The sequence below is a fragment of the Tasmannia lanceolata genome, unplaced genomic scaffold, assembly GCF_043159265.1.
Source record: "Tasmannia lanceolata isolate RefF3 unplaced genomic scaffold, GAP_Taslan_0.1 ptg000003l, whole genome shotgun sequence".
NCBI lineage: Eukaryota > Viridiplantae > Streptophyta > Magnoliopsida > Canellales > Winteraceae > Tasmannia > Tasmannia lanceolata.
This window is the reverse complement of record NW_027518680.1, coordinates 55,686,951-55,706,704: the sequence shown is the minus strand read 5'-3', so window position 1 is coordinate 55,706,704 and position 19,754 is coordinate 55,686,951. Positions and strand designations below refer to the sequence as shown.

Genomic DNA, 19,754 nt, shown 5'->3' with positions numbered 1-19,754 from the left:
TTTGGGAGCGTGTATGTAATATTTTCTTTATATATCTTTCAAAATTCAAGTACATCAAAAAATAATAGTTTCTAACCATTTTCATATGTATCTTTCAAAATTTAAGTACATCTAAAAGCTAATTTCTAACCATCTTCACCATATTCATTTGCACTCATTCATCGTGCCTTCTGAAGATGCACATGCCATTGTGCTTGCTCCAATGAAGTACTTTGAAGAGTTGGAGGAGTTTAACGTAAGGAAGTTGGTGATGGTGGGACTTATCGAGTAATAGAAGCAGGTTGGGAGCATCATGAGAGCGGTTCCCGTCTCTTTGAAGTCACACTCCCTGGAAGCTCCTTACTAAGGAGCAACGAATCGAGGTTCCGAGGTGGGAGCGACACCCTGAGGGAAGATTCCTGCTTCTAAGATCCTGTGATTGAAAGGAGTGCCTCTTTCATTTCATAACATCATAGCCATGTGGATCACTCTACATTTGTATGGAGACAAGAAAGTCGTATTGTGATCCTAGTTGTTTATATAGATGACAATTTTGGCCCTAGTTGTCTATAAAGATGACATTGTAGTTATAGGGAATAATCAAAGGAAAATAGATTAAGTTAAGAAGTACTTGTAAGGAAATGTACGAACTAAAGATTTGGAGCAATTATGCTACTTCCTTGTAATTTGGCAAAAAATAAATGTTATTTCCTTGTAACTGAAGTTGTAATATAGAAGTTTCATATCAGTCTATCACAAAGTATATTAGTGATATCTTGTCAGAGACATATGTATGCCTTGGTGGCAAGAACGGGGGCAAGACTCTCTCTCTCTCTCTCTCTCTCTCTCTCTCAAATACACACACACAGATTTTTCCACATTCGGTTTTTTCAGAAAGTCTCAGTAGTTACAATTTTTTTTTTTTGTTCAAATCTCAATAGATCAACTACACACATGGCTATATTTTCAGTTTAGATTCTTTCTAAATTTATGAGTCTCAATTTTGAGTAAGAATAGGCCTAGACGGACTTGCATCGTCTAGAGTGCTTGCGGTTACTTGAAAATGTACATGAAGACTTATTCTTAACGTCCATGCCATAACCCTTGGGTGTATCCATCAAAAGTAATAGTTTTTGCTAATAGACTTATTCTTAACGTCTATGTTGTATACAGCCCCACCTTTGATTTATCTGGTCTATCTATTCCGTAGGGTGAACTTTATTGAAGACGTGACAAATGCTAAACAAAACGGCGACAATAGTAAATGATAATTTAGTTACATTTATTTTTTGAGAAGGACAAAATCAAGATCGTTAATAACGAGGAGATCATGCATCACTTTCAAAATATAAAAACTTGTCCAGGGCAATTGAATAAACTTTCTGTAGGAGTGCAAAAATAAATGTGAATGATTTTTTTTTATTTAAAAGCAATTGGAGTCACAATTTGTGTGGTTTTTAGTTTTTTACTTCATAAAAATTGATTGATTACTGCATAACAACTATTGTTTGCCCCCCTGGAGCAAATTCCCAGCTCTGTCCCTAGCTAAAGGCAAGGCTTATTGACACCCCCTATGGACCCAGCTAGAGGCAAGGCCTATTGACACCCCCTATGGACCCAGCTAGAGGCAAGGCCTATTGACACCCCTATGGACCCCAACATGGAACTGTTACAGTAAAAGGAGGAGCTATTTGAAGCAGTGTTTAAAAATGCGGATGTGACGCGGAACGTGGCCAAGAAAAATCCTTGTCGACTCGGCGCGGACGCGGCCAAGAACACAATTGGCGCAGTTGAAGCGGTCATAAGTCGGGAGAGTCAAAGGTTTTTATTGACTCTATAGGGCAAAACGCGGAACGCAGATGTGGTGCAACGCGGAACGCGGCCAAGGCAAAAAGGAATCGACTCGGGCAAGTTCCTTGTTGAGTCAAGGAGTTTTTAAACACTGATTTGAAGACCCTAGTAGATATCGTCACCTTGTTGTAAGACTTATCTACCTACATACTACACGTCTTGACATTGCCTTCCAAAGTGTTGTAAGTCAGCTCATGCAAAGTACAAATATTGATCATTAAGAGGTGGTCCAACATATTCTAAGGTAGCTAAAGGATGCAGCAAATAGAGGACTTATATTCAAGAAAAAGGAACAGCTAAGAGTGGAAAGGTTTTTAGATGCAGATTGGGAAGGGTCACCTCATGACAGATGTTCAACTATAGGAAACAGCATATTTGTTTGAGGTAATTTGATTACCTTACGTAGAAAGAAACAGAATGTGGTTGCACGATCTAGTGCAGAAGCATAATATTGAACAATGACTCGAACAAATTGTGACTTAATATGGTTCAAGTAGGGGTGCAACTCGGGTCGGGTTCAACTCAAAAAAAAAAATCGGGTCGGGTTGGGTGTGGTTCGGGTTGGGTTTTCCTATCCCGGGTTGAGTTCGGGTCGGGTTCAGGTTGAGGGTTTGGGCAACCCAACCAGAGTGAAACCCGAGATTTAATTATTATTTTTAGTTTTTAGTAAGCTTAAAAACTCAGGTTGGATCGTGTTGGGTCGGGTTGGAACTCGGGTCAGGTCGGGTTCGGGTTGGAAAAAAGGGTTCCACAGGTTGGGTCGGGTTGAACCTCATTGGGTTGGAACTCGGGTCGGGTCGGGTCGGGTTGAGTAAATGGTTCCTCGGGTCAAGTTTGGGTTGGCCTCAACCTGACCCGAGTTGCACCCCTAGGTTCAAGAGACTTCTGGAAAAGTTGGGCTTTGATGTTTCAAAGCCGATGAAGATGTTCTATGACAATCAAGCAACCATTTGCATTGCCATTAATCTAGTGGTTCATGAGAAGACTAAGCATATTGAAGTAGATTGTCATTTTGTTCGTAAAAGATTGCTAGAATAACAATATATACTCCATATGTGAGTTCTAAAAATCAATTAGCAGGAATATTTACAAGGCAATTGCACTTAGCTTATATATAAGTATTTGTTCTAAGCTGTGCATTGATGAAATGTATGCTTCAGATTGAAGGAAAGTGTTGTGAGTTATCTAGTTTACAATAGATTTATATTGGAGTATCGGTATATTTCCTTTAAGGGGGTTATTTCATATAATCAAGATAGGGTCCATCGTAGATGGCCCTAATGGCATTAGCTGTAATTTACTAAAACTACTATTTATAAAAGCATCAATTGCACGTAGCTTGTATATAAGTATTTGTTTTAAGCTGTGCATTGATGAATGTATGCTTCAGATTGAAGGAAAGTGTTGTGAGTTATTTAGTTTACAATAGATTTATAGTGGAGTATCAGTATATTTCCTTTAAGTTTAAGGGGGTTATTTCATATAATCAAGATAGGGTCCATCATAGATGGCCCTAATGGCAATAGTTGTAATTTACTACAACTACTATTTATAAAAGCATCAAATCGTTGGATCAGATCTCAACCTCCACAAAATTCTTCTCCCTCTTTTTTTCCTTTCCCTTCTATCCCATCCTTTACTTCTATTTCTCTCACACGAAGAAGGTGGTGATGGTTTCCAAACTCTTAACAATATCTATCAATTAACCAGACCAAGCATCATAAAGAGAAATCCTGCATATAAATTTAGAAATACCAATAAGACTTTGGATCACAGAAAGGAAGTCCCAATAGTCAGCTGCAGAATAAGCAGAGGCCTGCATGGGCTTACTCATTCTCTTTTATTTATGAAATGGAAACTTTTGACAGCATGGACTGCTCCTTTGTGAATTCCCTAGCAAAAGAGGGTGTCCATAGAGATTTTGTTCGTGGGAAATCTCTGTCCCATATGTAATTTTGTACTTTTTCATTTTGTTTCTAATAAAGTTTTCTTTGCTGGCTCATGAAAAAAATGATAATAATATGGAAGAAGTGACTCACCTCGCGAGACATGGGATAGGGGCCACCTCCAACATGGATACCTAAGGCACGGAGAAGTGAAGCCATATCTCGATATTTCAATTCTAACTTATCAAGCTCCTTCCTAATTTCTACACGAAGCTGCTCTTTCAAGTTTATAGTTTCCTCATCCTGAAATGTGCAAAGTGCAACACATAAAAATAGAGAACATTTAGAAAAATATTTGGGAAAATGCAAAACTCATACCGTAATAAAGAACACAGACAAAGAAATAACATGGAGAGAACAGAATAAAACAACGGCAAAGGATATGGAATAATAAAAAAATAAGAAAAAGGAAATAAAATTAAGGGAAATGTTATCAGCACTACTGTATTTTGATGATCGCACTCCTCACTTTATTAAAAGTATGGTATGGCCCGCACCATAGGATGATCCAAACCGTCCATTAGATTGGCCACAGCCTAAATAGGCTGTGCCCCAAAAATCATTTCCATAGGTTGATCCAAACCCTCTGATCTATAGAGGGACATTCAGATCGGAGGGTTAGGATCAACATATGGAAATGATTTTTTGGGCACAACCTATTTAGGCTGTGACCCATCTAATGGACGGTTTGGATCATCCTATGGTGAGGGCCATACCGTACTTTCAATAAAGTGAGGAGTGTGGTCATAAAAATACAGTAGTGCTGATAACATTTCCCTAAAATTAATCCTGAGATTGGAAAATGGAATAGATTGTGATGAAACCTTTTTTTGCAATTCACGCATTTCTTCGACACGCTGCTTTTGCCTTCTCTCCATATCTAATAAACGCAAAGTTTCAGCCTTCTTTCTCTTCCGCAGCCTTTGTGCTTCTTCTGCCTGCAAATGAATAAAAAGAAGCACAATTTAAATATTACAGAAGGTAAATCATCAAAAAAGTACTAAGATCAATGTTATCATCTACATATAAAAAAAAATATTATCAATTTATTCTTTTCATCAAGTCGATATTTCATAGAAGAAGAAAATATAGCAATGCAACAAAAGCTCGAAAAAATACAAGGATACACTAACCACATAGTATAAATGTTTCAACAGGATCTACAGTAGCAGGAGATTATATTACATTAAAGAGACACAACCATATTAAGACACATAATTATTTAAAGAAAAACCTAGTTATATGCAAAACCTGAATTTGCATTTGTTTCTGCCTGGATGCCCATTCTTCTTCTGAAGCACGTTTAAACTCATCAGTCTCCTTGTGCTTCTCTCGTCCACCAATTAGGTCGCTCTGAAACCCAAGCAAACCATTTGTAGTTCCAGCACATAACGTAACACCTTTTCCAAGTGTTTCATCGGGTTGTTGAGTGCCGCATAAAGAAGGCTCTCCAAGAACAAGTTCCTCATTGCCCTGTAAACAATCTCTTCTGCTATAACCATGTGTTCCATCCTGTGATTTGTTGTTGCAGGAAGATGGTTCAAAGAAAACTGCTCTATCTTTGTCCTGACAATTAGCACTTTCACGACTAACTTGTCCACTATATTGTGACTGAGTGTTGCACAAAGGCGGCTCTCCAGGAAATGGTTCATCTTTGTCCTGTGCCCCATCCAAAAATTGGGCATCAGAGGATGAAGGTTCTTCACAATACAGCTCCTCTTTGTCTACAAAACAAGGTCTATCATGATTGACATCCATGTCATTTCGTGAGTGTGTGTTACACCAAGGAGGTTCTTGAGGAACAGGCTCCTGTTTGTGTTCACAAGAGGCCCTTCCATTATTATCCTGTGGTTCTCCAGGAACTTGTCCTTTATCCCCAAAACTAGCTCCGTTATGATTAGCTTCTCTATTATTATGTGCCTGAGAGTCACACAAAGAAGGTTCTCCTGGAACAAGATTTTCTCTGTCCCGAGAAACAGCGCATTTATGATCAAATTCCACTTCGTATGATTGATTTTTGCAGAAAGAAGGCTTTTCTGAAACATTTTCTTCTTTGTCCTGAAAGCCAGCTCTTTCATGACTATCCTGGTCAATGGTTCGATCTGAATCTCCAACAGGGTTGTAGCCTTCAGGATTGAGAAAAGGTTCTTCCATATTCTTGTTGAGTGTAGCTGTGCAGGTAGAAAGGATATCTTTTTCACTGCTTGCATCGCCAGATTGTTCAGGTGTGCAGGAGTATGTGCTGCCATTATTATTTTCTACATCAACATTTTTGGGAGCACTTTCGTGACAAGAATTTCGGGGATCAGTATTAGACCCAGAACCACTAGCCAGGTCCTCTACCCCAAATCGGCCACTATAAATGTCTTCCAACACTATTTTCCTTGATGCAATAGTTTCATGACAAGAATTTTTGGGGTCAGTATTAGATCCAGATACACTAGCCATATCCTCAACCCCAAATCGACTATTATGAATGTCTTCCAACACTTTTTTCCTTAATGCAGCTTCTTCCCATTGTTCACGGATTTTTCCACAAGAGCCTTCCATAAGCTCGCAATCCGAACTGTCACTTTCTGATGAACTAATTTCAAGGTCAGCATATAAACCAAAACGGTTTCTGGAAGGTTCTTTTCCAGGGGACTTTTGCATGCATTTTGAAAGTTTGAAAGTGAAATTTCTTTCTTGACTGAATATTTGACAGTCCTCGCTGTCTGAATCTTTGGAAACATGTGATTGGCTAGAAGCAGGACAAAATTTCTTGTTTGAGGTGGCGTCACTATCTAAATCACCACTGTCATCGCTTCTAGGATCGTTATCATCATTACCACCACCTTTATCATCAATAATAATAGTTCCCCTTGGAGGGCACTTTTTCTTAGTTCTTGAAGCCCCGGAACCTTTATAGTTCTGCTGGGAGGACTCTGGAACATCGATAATAACTACATTATGGGATTTGCCTTTGTCAACATCAATGATTACTACATTATCAAATTTCCCTTCGTCCTTGAACCTTTCTAGGTTTCTCCTGCCAGACTGAATTCTCAACTTAGATTGACCCCTAGACATTCCTTTTACCTTTTTTCTCTTTTTAACAATAGAATAAAATTTATCCTGCGAAAAGATTACCACGGATGATTATGCATTATTGTCACATTCTTCACAGGTGTATCTTCTGGATAAGAATCCACATCACCTATCATTGAATCCCGACTTTCCAGTATAACATTTCCGGCATTTACTTCCAAGCAAAATCGTTGATCTCTCTACCGTGGTCGGCAATCAATAGTCTAATAACTTGTCAGTAGCCTACTTCCCAATCCTGCCAAGTAAAAAGTAACAAAAGTGACTATAGCACATTGGAAAGAAACATACTATGCAAGAACTGAATAGACAAAACATACAAAAACTACCAGAACGAAAAGAATAATGATATGAATATGACTGAAAAATAATGAGCATCCAAGACATCCAAAACAACATACTCCTTATGCAAATGCTATGAATTATGAAACCAAAGATTTAATAAAGGGGGTGCTATCCACACTACCATAGTTTGGTAATCGCACTACTCACTTTGTTTTACATATTTTAACGGATGTTACCATAGTCAAGACTCAAGATCATAGTTACCAGATTGGGAAATGAACTTGGAAAGCGAAACGTGAAGCAAAAGTGGGGCGGGAGAAAAAATAGAAGAGAAACGAGGAACGAGGAACCGATAGGAAATTGTACAAGAAACATATTGTAAAATGTCATAGAAAAATACATTGTAAACGTTTCAAAAGCAATAGAGAAACGTTGAAGGGAACACATAAAAGACAAGGGAAACATGGAGTATGTATTTTTTGTAGATTTGTAGATTTGGAATTTATTAATTTTAAATTTCTACGAGCTTTTACACATAAATACATGCATTTATAATGTTTTCATTATTTTTCTTTAATTATATGCATACATAGATTTATTTTATTTTTTTGGAATAGTAGGCATACATAGATTATTGGCGTATGTTCTTTAATCTTTACATATTTTAATTTTTAGCCTAATTTTTTACTTACTCTACTTTTTATTAATATATACTCAATTATTTTTCCTTTTCATATTTATTGACAAGATTTTTTGGTGTGATTTCAATAAAACGTTTTCCACATGTTTCACGCACAATTTACACAAATTTTCCATCCGTTTCTCACACATTACGTACATGTTTCACATAAGTTTTTCATATGTTTCCCACGTGTTTATATATATAAACACGCCCTTGATAATAATATGGTCGAATGCGACTCAATGAATGTCATTAGGTGGCTTAGAGGATCTCACCATCACCTGTGGAGATTCGACCGATTTTTTGATGAGATCAAGGACTGGACGGATTCTTCGATTGATTTATGTCATGTTAGGAGATCTGCAAATGATGTGGCAATAGACTGGCAAGGAAGGAATCACTAGAGATTTCTGACTCCTTGACCCTTGTTTCTGCTTCTGTTCTTTTTTAGTGTTTTGTCTTCTCCTTTTCTCTGTTGTCTCTCCTGTTTCTATATTGAGAACCTCGGCCTCCTTGATTATCAATAAAATTATCGCCATTCAAAAAAATATTGTTTCCCACGCGTTTCCGAGGAAACGGGATTTCCACCCACCCAAGGCATTTCTGGGACAGCTATGATCATGGTAGCTGCGGTGAAGTAGGCATGCGTATCAACGTCTGAGCCCACAATAAACATATGCTGACGTTGCTACATTCATTAAGCCCCAGCTAGGTTCGTTCCTCGATAGAAGCCCCTACTATTATTATTTAAGGCCTCAAACTCGTGGTGTACGTTTCCCAAGCATTTTGGAAGTGTTTCTCCAAATTTAATTTTTCAGGTTTCGAAAACGCTTCCGAAACACTTTTCCGAGGAAACGAGATTTCCACCCACCCAAGGTATTTCTGGCAACTATGGTAAAGATGCTATTAGCATCCAATCAAGAAAGAATGCCAGAGTCTTTGACGGAATTTCTAAATCCTCTTCCTTCTTGTTTGTGAAAGTTATTGCTTTAAATATATCTTCGGTGAAAACTCTTCCCTGCTTTAAGTTTGTATTTGCTTTTGATCTTTGGAACAGTTGGAGGGAGATTTGTTGTAGTGTAGAGCGACGACCTGAAATGGTGCAAGTTTGGGTACCTCCCTCTCAAGGTTTCCTCAAGCTTAATTTTGATGGTTCTAATATGGGTAATACTGGACCGACGCAGCTGGCAAGGTTATTTGGGCCTTTGCTAGGCCAATTGGGGTCTCAGATGTTAGTGAGGCGGAGGTCCGAGTAGCCTTTTGGGGGATAAAAAGGTTGGACCGAGGCTCCTTGGATAGGGTGATTGTTGAGGGAGACTCCCTCAATGTCATCCGATGGCTTCGAGGTTCTATTCTTCCCCCCGGGGGATTTGCTCAGCATTTTGATGAGATACAGGATATAATGGGTGGCTCTTCGATCGCATTTGTCCATATCAAGAAATCCGCTAATTCTGTGGCGAATAGTTTAGCGAGAGCGGGTGCCCACAAGGAGGGCCTCGAGATGTTGACTTTCTTCCCCCTTGAGTTTTCTTTGCTAAGCTTTGTTGCTTCTGTATTTCTTTTGGATTGACCTCCTCGGTCTTTCCTTTTTTAATGAAAATTGCCACCATTAAAAAAAAATCCAATCAAGAAAGTGTAAAACCTATGTTGCATTAGTACGGGTACAATTGTTGGAATCCGACAGGAGTATCTCAAAAAGAAAGATTCGTGGAGTTGCCAAAATGCTCTAAATTCTAATCAACTCTCAAATTTTAATTTTTCACATAATAATATGGTTTTTTTAATAGTAAAAATTTTATTAGAGAAAAAAAACTACAAGACCCTGACTGAGAATCAGGACCACAAAAGAAAAAGAAAAAACCGAACAAAAAAAAATACAAAAAGAATAAGGCCATCAAGGCGGAAGAAAATCAAAGAGCTTCAATCACTCCCTATTAACCCCCTCTCCCTGCAAGCCTGTCAGCTTCCCCATTGTCCGACCTTATTACATGATGGTATGATATGGTTATAACAAGTAATAAATTGAAAATGTTAATAAGTTAAGTTGTGGTCGTCGTATTTGAAAATTAAAATCAAATCATAAATTATGATAGGGGTCAAATCATAAATTGTAAGATTCATATATATATATATATATATATATATATATATATATATATATATATATATATAGAGAGAGAGAGAGAGAGAGAGAGAAGTGTTGAGCGCACCATTTTTTTGGTGCGCTTAAGTTGTTATAACGCCTCCCATTGGTGCACTTTAGCGGGACCCAGCGGGACCCAAACATTTAAACGAATGGGAGGCGTTATCACAACTTAAGCGCACCAAAAAAATGGTGCGCTTAAGCGCACCAACAGTTTTCTCATATATATATATATATATATATGAGAAAACGGTTTCTACACACAAGTGTAGATAAGTTATCTACACACTAGCTTAAAATACAGTGGAGGGCATATTGTTTGGGTGATCCAAACCATTCATTTGATTGGCCCTCACATAGACAGGGTGTCAACAAAAAATCAGCTCCTTAGGATCATCCCAACCCTATGATTTGTGGAGGTAAAATGGACGTCCCAACCCTTCACAAATCTGTCCATTTTTTACTCCACGGTTCGAAGGGTTAGGATGATCCTATGAAGCTGATTTTTTGGGCACACCCTATCTATGTGAGGGCCCATCAAATGAATGCTTTGGATCACCCAAACAATGTGGGCCGCCACTGTATTTTAAGCTAGTGTTTAGATAACTTATCTACACTTGTGTGTAGAAACCGTTATATATATATGAGGAAAAGGATGGTGAGCTTAAGTGCACCATCCTTATGGTGAGCTTGAGCTCCCAAAACACATGGGTCCCACATTTTTTGTGGTGATCCAAACCATTCATTTGCAAGGGCCTATCATAGATAATGTGTGTACAAAAAATCAGCTCCATAGGATCCTCCTAACCCATCCAAAAGTGGGTGGCAAAAATGGGCAGATTTGTGGACAAACGGTGTCTGTCCATTTTGCCACCCACTTTTGGATGGGTTAGGATGATCCTATGGAGCTGATTTTTGGTGCACACCCTATCTATGATAGGGCCTTGTAAATGAATGGTTTGGATTACCACAAAAATGTGGGACCCATGTGTTTGGGAGCTCAAGCTCACCATCCTTTTCCTCTCTCTCTCTCTCTCTCTCTCTCTCTCTCTCTCTCTCTCTCTCTATATATATATATATATATATATATATATATATATATCAAAAAATATTAAAAAAACATAAAAATTAGAGAAAAATAAAATAGGCAATTATTCATTTTTCATACAAATTCATTAGTTTGAATAAAAAAAACTACTACGATTAGTTGGTCAATATCATAATACGAATTATTTGCTAACAAACTTTTAACATGTTGAGCATCTATTTACCATCCAAACCCATGCATAGTGGATAATAATTTTAAAAATAATAAAGGACAAAAGATCATATCAATTCTCAAAGTCTCAAACATCAAATGAAAAATAACTGATAAGTCATCAATGTTGTCCTCATTATAGTCATCTCCCTCCTCGCTGTGAGTAATGCCCTCAAGCATATGCATTGTACTTGACAAGCTCAAACTGGTTGGATTCGTGTGAACTTCTCCTCTGTCTTCTTCCTTCTCACCTAAAAGGGAAAGGGTGTCTTTCAAAAGAAACTCTTATTTATTTATTTATTTATTTTTAATATACAAAACTTAAGATAAATAGCATGAATCATATGAATCGTAAGATTTATGATCTGTTGAATAATGTATTAGGTTAGTTTAGACATTAATTGTATTAGTTAGGGGTATTGTAGTCATTGTATGTTGTTGCCCTAGTTTGGGCCTATATATACATCATATTCATGAGGAGCTCCCTAGTGGAGACTCTCCATCCTTCACTCCTCTTCTTCTTCCTCTCTTCTAACCCTAATCTCATTTCTAACATGGTATCAGAGCCAATGGGCTGATCCTTCAAGAAGGAAAGAAGAAGAGTATCTCCCTCCATGCCATCATCCATTTCTCTCGTATCTCTCTCGTATCTCGTTTTCCTCTCTTTATCTCTCTATAGTTTCTCCCTCAAATATCTCTCTCGTAGTGTCTCTCTTTCCTTGTCTTTAAAACCTTTTTTTTTTTAAGAAAATCTCTCTTGCTCGTGTTCTTTTTGCCAAGACCACAAAATCTCAAAAAAAAAAAAAAAAAAGTCACTTCTCCTCGCTCGTGTCCTTCCCTTCTCCTCCTCCTCCCACTGCCCCTCTTCCCTTTCCCCTAACCCCTCCATTCCCTGCTACAGTAACCAACTACAGTAACCCGCTACAGTACCCAAATAAAAAAAAATCATTTCTATACCCTAAGAATCTCACTCTTTCTCTTTCATTTCGTCAAACGTATTTCGTTTTTAACCCATTTTCCCTCTATCGTATATCTCAAAACAAAACAAATATCATGTTTGTATTACTTGTGTAAACCCATTTTGGGTTCTCCTCCACTCCACTTTATTTTCTCTTCTCTATAGCTTTTTTGGCCTATGGCCTTTGTCTTTCTCATCTCATCCTCAAGGTGCACCCCAAGTGTTTGATGCAATGTCTCAAAAGGGTTTTGTGCCTTGAAAGTGTTCTTTTTGTTTCAAGTTGAAGGCCTTTGGCCTCAACTTGAGGGGCAGTGTTGTCTTGTATTGTTTCTTGTTGTTCTCTTGTGCTTGTCTTGTTGTCGTCTTCTTATCATCTCTTTCTTTCTATTACCTTCTATGTCTTTTATGTAGTTCTTCAAGGCGCGCACCAAGTATTTGATAAAATGTCTAAGAGAGGTGTGGTGCCTTGTTTGTCATCTTTCCTTTGTCTTCTTCTCTACGACGCACACCAAGTGTTTGATCAAATGTCCGAAAGCGGTGTAGTGCCTTGTTTGTATTCTTTTCGTTGCTTTGACCTTCAACTTGAGGGGGAGTGTTTTCATGTAGTTCTTTATGTCTTTTCTTAGGAGTGTTGTCCACTTTGTTGTCCTTTCTTGAGGGGGAGTGTTGTTAGTGTTGTCTTTGTCTTCTTGAGGGAGTGTTGTCTTGTTTTCATGTCTTGTTTTTCATGTCTCTTCGTGTTGTTCGGCTTTATGCCTTATCCCTTCATGTTATCTTCTTCCTCCTTTTCCGAGCGATGGCTTCCATATCCATCGTTGGTCGGCTCTCTTATAGGCGACTGTCTTTTCCCGTCGACCTCTCCTTTCCGGGCGATGGTTTCTCCATCGTTGGTCGGCTCTTTTCAGGCGACGATGTTCATGCCGCCGACCTTGTCTCCAGGCGATGATGTCCCCATCGTTGGTTGGTTATCTTCCTCTTCTTATCTTCAGGTGACGATGTTCATGTCGTCGACGTTGTCACCAGACGATGTTTCCCCATCGCTGGTTGGTTATCCTCTTCCTATCTTCTTATCTTTGCAGGTGACGATGTTCATGCCGTAGACCTAGTCTCCAGATGATGGTTTCCCCATCATTGGTTGGTTATCCTCTTTCTCTCTACCCCTTCTCTTCAGGCAACGGTTTCTCCGTCGACCTTGTCTTCGATGGTTTCCCCATCAATTGCTATCCTCTTCACTTGACGTTGTGCTGCTTCGCCAATGTTCGTTGTGCGCACCTTTGGTGTACCCCTTTTGCTTGCTGGATTGTAGCTATTCTTGCCATGGCGCCTCCATTGCCCTCGATATGCGGATATGTTCGCCATGCTCTCATTCAAGGGGGGCCCTATTTGATCGCTCTCGTTGTTGTGCTACTTCAGGGGAGCTACTCTTTTGATGGACATTGATCTCGATGCTGTTCATGGTGGCCTTTGTTTTTTTGTTTATGTTTTTCATTATGTATGTACCACACCAGCTTGAGGATGAGTGTTATACCAAGCTGGATGTGCATGAGCTTCTTGTACTTTTTTAGTTGTTGAAGTAGTTCTTTGTAGCAAGCGGAGCTTCATGGTATATACACTCCAGCTTGAGGGGGAGTGTTGAATAATGTATTAGGCTAGTTTAGACATTACTTGTATTAGTTAGGGGTATTGTAGTCATTGTATGTTGTTGCCCTAGTTTGAGCCTATATATACATCATATTCATGAGGAGCTCCCTAGTGGAGACTCTCCATCCTTCACTCCTCTTCTTCTTCCTCTCTTCTAACCCTAATCTCATTTCTGACATGATCGAATATGAAATCACGAGATTCATACTAATTAAAATTCAATCACGGTATTCAAAAGGAAATCCATAAGATTTGATTTGAATCATAATTTGTAAGATTAATAAATCATATGATTCATACAAATTAAGATTCGATCATAGGATTCAAATCAAAATCCATAAGATTTGATTCGAATAATAAGATTTGTATCGTAAATCGTAAGATTTTCAAAACAAAAGTCGTATTGATAAAAAAAACATGGAAAAAACTCAAAACATCCTATAAATATAAAGTTGGGGTAGCTGTGTTCATTAAAAACAAAGCGGTAGTCATATTGATAAAAACGTGGATAAAAGTCAAAACACGCTATAATTGTAAGGGAGTCCATGATGAAAGAGTTTCAAAGTTAAATCTGTGATGGAAGAGTTTCAAAGGCAGAGTAAAAGAGTAAGCAAATACTGAGGAAGGAATGAAAACCTCCAGCAGAGATTATCCTCAACATACGATGGTAAAAATAGTGAACACACACACACACACACACATATGATGCGTAACATTAAAAAGGTTGCAGATCTAGTCAGCTTACATTAATGTCTATCACATAGTAGCATTTAGAAGGGGAATCAATACATCAAAAATGTTACCAAATTAACCACAATTTAGCCATTATCACTGAGAATTTAGTCCACATACCCATACAGAGAAAAATAATTTTTTAGAAAGTTCATTGGACAGTGTAATTTTTTATTTTATTTTTATTTATTTTTTTGAGGTTTTCATCGGAATCCAATCAGAAAAGTATAGCAAAAAGTACATAGTGTTTCCCGTGTTGGTTTATGTTGATTGCAATATTGCATCATAGAGAGAGGAGATGATGGAGTGCAACTTTAGTAATGTACGGAGGCGGGACAAGGATGTAGTAAATATGACTGGACAGGAGGTACCTAAGAGGGATATCTTTCGCTATCTTGGTTCAATTCTACATAAGGAAGGAGAGATTGAAGAGGATGTTAACCATAGAATAAGAGCAGGTTGGTTGAAGTGGAAGCTTGCCTCAGGAGTTTTGTGCGACTGTAAAATCCCTACCAAGTTGAAGGGAAAGTTTTATAAGACAGCTGTGATGCCAGCCATGCTGTACGGCTCAGAATGTTGGGCCACCAAGAAGTAGATACATAAGATGAGTGTAGCGGAGATGCGAATGCTTAGATGGATGTGCGGCCACACAAGGTTAGATAGAATTAAAAATGAAGACATTCGTAAAAAGGTGGGGGTGGCACCAATTGAGGAGAAGAGGAGAGAGCACCGCTTAAGATGGTTTGGACATATCCAACGTAGGCCTTTGGATACTCCAGTGAGAAGAGGCGACTTGTGCCAAGTTGATGGAGTAAAAAGAGGTAAGGGCAGACCGAAAACAACTTGGGTAGAAACAGTGAGGAAAGACTTGATAGCTAAGAACATAACAGAGAACATGACCTTGGATAGGATAGAATGGAAGAAAATGATCCACGTAGTAGAACCCAACTAGAACCAGGATTACAGCCAGGTAGATTCCTTTCACCTTCTTCATGAAATTTTTCTAAAGGATTCATTTAGCCGAACCCAACTAGTTTTGGACAAAGGCTTTGTTGAGTTGAGTTGAGTTGAGTAGAGAGAGGAAATGACTTTTTCCTACTATAGAGATATTGTTGGTTTATGTCGATGGCATCATAGCTAGAGGAGGTGAGTTTAGAGAAATTTAGAGAGTGGAGGATAACTAGTAGGCAAATCAACATTATTGTGGATTATTTATACTCAATTCTAACGTACAAGCACAAGTGCTCAATATTTCATCCTCTTGGGATCTCTAGAAGGCCCTCCACTATTGGTATGAATTATGAACAACAATATGAAACTCAATTAATGCAATTAAGGATGGAATTACACAATTAAAAGAAATGATCCTTGTCCGTCCAGGAGTACTTGCAAAACCTTAAGTGCCTCCATGACCAGCTTCTTGTTGTCCAACATCTTGATGAGAAGAATAAAGTGTGTTAGGCCCTCAAAGGTATTAATGATGATCGTATGATGTTTAGAAAACCTATTTAACCCATTCAGGGTTTCCTAAATCCATTAAATTCAATTTCTTCTACTTTAGTATAATTGACTCTGCTTGGCTTGTGGATCCAAATCCAAGCCTCTTACTCTGCAGTCCTCATCGGTTGACGCTTCTGAGGCTCTTCACAGTGTTGGCTAATGACTAAAGGGCATAAAAGAAGTAATGTTCAAGTGGGGGTCATCATACACATCCTCAACACCACTAGAACCACGTCTTCCCACACGCAAGACCTTGACATGTGGCCTATTGCCCTCACCCTGGGCAAGCTCTACACAAAAGAGGGTTACTCGACAACCCACCTTGCTCGCAATATGCTCCATAGTTCAATCCTCGTGTTCTAGGCGTCCTTGCTCCCTATCGTGTTTGTGGTCCTCAACGTATTGTTACCTTCAAGATTTGTGGGACACACAATCACATAGTAGAAGTTATTATCGCTTCAATACCAATTATTCAGTAGCTGTAGAAAACCCTTGCTTATCCGTTGGGTGATCTTTCTCTTACACACCATTTGAAGCATCTTAGGCAGTTGACACGAATGCAACACATCATATTTTCCGATGAATCGGGAATTCTTTCCTCCCTTGTTCATTACTCCAGATCTTGCAAGATCATCATGGGTGATGGCATTTTTTTTCTCATTACCCATGTTGATCCAGAATTTGTTTCTTCTCCACATTCCTGATGTGTAACTCGTTCAAGTTTTTTTTTTTTTTTTTGGGATTTTTAATGGCAAACTAGTTCCTACTTCCTAGGATTCAAAAGAAATTAATATTGATCTCTCAATTCACCTCTAGTTCAATTTAATATTGAATTTTTGAATGAAAATCTACTTTATTTTGACTCTTTCGGGTGTTCTCGTGAAGGATCTACGAATGGGGAAACTCCTTGCTAGAGGCCTACAATGAGTGATCTCTGCCTACTTCCTGCCTCCCAGGATGTGTTGCCTTCATGTCCTAGTTCTTTGTTGAAGTCTTTTCTACATTGGCATCTTGTGTCCCTTCGTTTGTAAGGCATCAAATAGCACATCAATTATGGAGTTTCACGCAGTTTAATTTCTCAAATTTTTTTAACATGATTTCAAGTCAAGTTGGAAAACATAAAGAAGTTATATTTCATTCCCATAATTAAGTCTAGTTTTCATGACAGTGTTTTTTAAAGTTGTTGTTTTCTTGAGACTGTTCATTCTCGTGTTTGGGTCTTCTTCCTTTTGCTTCCCTTTCTGGTTCAATGCTAACGAACAGAAAGGCCATCAAGTTTCTCCAAGGGGTTTCAAATTAATGAACGCTTCCAATTATCAACACCTTCTCATCTAGCCAAGCATGACAATAAAATCCCCTTCTCTCATTGAGTTTTTGTCACCCACCCAAACTCTCAAACGCACATCACTGAATTTCTTCTATTCTTGAACTTTTCACTAGATATCTTGGCATTGTTACAACATCTTCGAAAGAAACCCCCAAGAAATCATTATCTCCTGATGCTTCCTCACCCACCCACCCACCCACTCCTTTCAACAAACCAACTATTGAATAATTACATTGAAGCCTCCCAAATCCGTGTACTTACATAAAAACTCCCACTTCGAGAAATATAAAAGACTCCACAAACCACATACTTACATAAAAACCCTAGTTCAACAGTTGACATAACCACAATGCGTAATAACCAATCACCTAGTCTCTCCAAAATTTGAAATGAATTGCCTAGACCATATGCATACTAGCACAAACACGAACGCCTCCGAGAATCCTATTCAAATCATGTCTCTAACGCCAACTAACCCTCCTTTCAATTTATTGGGTCTTGACTCTTGAACTCCCATGTTCTTCCTCCCTCGGGTCATTTGGACCAGACAGGTCCACCTTAATGGATTAGGTAGTTCTTCCAATAACAATTTTAGAGATCATCTATGCCCCAAACACATGGTTGGATTAAAATATATCTTCACAAGAATGACATAACAAAACTAACATAGCTCCACCAACATCTTTGAAGATCTTCAATGCCCCAAACACATGGTTGGCTTAAAATATATCTCCTCAAGCAAAACATGAAAAAGAAAAATCATGACAACAACAATTCGAATGAAATAGTAAAACCCCTTAAGTACTTATCTAAGCAAGTGGAACTTAAAAAAATCACATAAAACAAAGCAGCAGAAGTATACTAAGAACAGGCTGGACAGATTCTTGATTTCTGGGAAGTGGTTGGAACTCGTTCCAGAGGTTTTTCAGAAGCGCTTCCTCATTTGGTGTCTGATCATTGTCCCATTCTATTAGATCCTATGGAATCGTGGGGTCCATCTCCTTTTAAATTTGAGATTGCTTGGTTGGAGTCTCCCCAGATGGAGGAGAGATTAGGGGGATGGTGGTCTTCTTGTCATTTGGTAGGTCCAGCTGACATAGTTATTGGTAACAAACTGAGATATGTTAAGGCAAAATTGAAAGCTTGGGTCAAGGAGAGAAAGTTGCTAGATCACGGGCGTAAGCGATGGCTGGAGAATCGTATGTTAGAATTAAATGCTCTGGGGGAGTGTGGTTTGGCTTCGAAAGAGGATTGTGAGGAGTTGGGAAGGGTCAGCCAAGAACATAATAGTTTGCTGCTTCAGGAAGAAATAACTTGGCGTCAAAAATCTAGAGTTAAGTGGATTGTAGAGGGCGATAAAAATAGTGCCTATTTCCATGCTATGGCTAGTGCTCATAGGAGAAGGAACAGAATTGAATCTCTGGTTTTGGCAAAGGAGAGAGTTTCTAACAAGGAGGTGATTACAGCAGAAATTCTTAGCTTTTTCAAGGCTCTGTATTCTTCTGATGGTATCCTTCGCCCTATCCCGCAAGAGGTGGAGTTTGACAGTTTAAGTTTGGGGGAAGCTGCAAACTTGGAAGTCCCTTTTACTGAGGAGGAAGTAAAGAAAGGTTTATTCTCCTTGGCTAAAGGCAGCTCCTGGTCCGGACGGATTCTGTCTGGCTTTTTTCCAAGTCTGTTGGGAAGTTGTTAAATCGGATCTGATGAGTTTTTTTCAAGAATTTTTTGAAGGGCTTGCTTTAGACAAAGGTACTGGGGCAACCTTCATTACCCTAATACCAAAGGTAGAGGGGGCTTCAAAGGTGTCGGAATTTCGTCCGATGAGCTTAGTCGGTTGTTTATATAAAGTATTGGCGAAAGTTTTGGCGGATCGCCTCAAATTAGTTCTTCCCTCAATAATATCAGATAGTCAAAGCGCTTTTGTTAATAAAAGACAAATTCTGAATTGTTCTCTCATTGCAAACGAAGCTATTGATGCCTACAGGCGAAGCGGTCAAGGAGGAGTCTTGTGTAAACTTGATATGGAAAAGGCTTACGATCAGGTTGAGTGGGAGTCTCTAGACTATAGTCCCGGAAAAATGGGTTTTGGTTCTCCGTGGAGAGGTTGGATTAGATCTTGTGTATCTTCTGCTTGGTTCTCAGTTCTCATTAATGGCTCCTCCAAAGGTTTTTTCAAATCATCTAGGAGGTTGAGGCAAGGGGATCCTCTATCCCCATTTCTCTTTGTGATTGTTGCGGAGTCTCTTAGCCGGCTTTTGAGAAAAGGTAGCGAGCTGAGTCTTTTTGAAGGGTTCTTAATCGGGAGTAATAAAGTGGAGGTTTCGCTCATTCAATTCGCAGATGATACGTTGCTATTCTGTGCCCCAGT

At 38.8% G+C, this 19,754-nt stretch overlaps 1 protein-coding gene across 2 annotated transcripts in view; it reads right to left on the bottom strand.

Annotated features, from left to right (window-relative positions):
- LOC143856155 (uncharacterized) overlaps positions 1 to 19,754 on the bottom strand; it is a 34,654-nt gene that overhangs the window by 11,682 nt on the left and 3,218 nt on the right. For both annotated transcript variants that reach the window (XM_077366263.1, XM_077366256.1), the window contains exons 2-4: positions 5,028 to 7,098; positions 4,601 to 4,714; positions 3,870 to 4,019 (exon numbers count right to left, since the gene is read on the bottom strand). In XM_077366263.1, coding sequence (XP_077222378.1) covers positions 3,870 to 4,019; positions 4,601 to 4,714; positions 5,028 to 6,845 — 2,082 coding nt within the window. In that variant the 5' untranslated portion in view covers positions 6,846 to 7,098. The remainder of the gene's footprint in view (positions 1 to 3,869; positions 4,020 to 4,600; positions 4,715 to 5,027; positions 7,099 to 19,754) is intronic.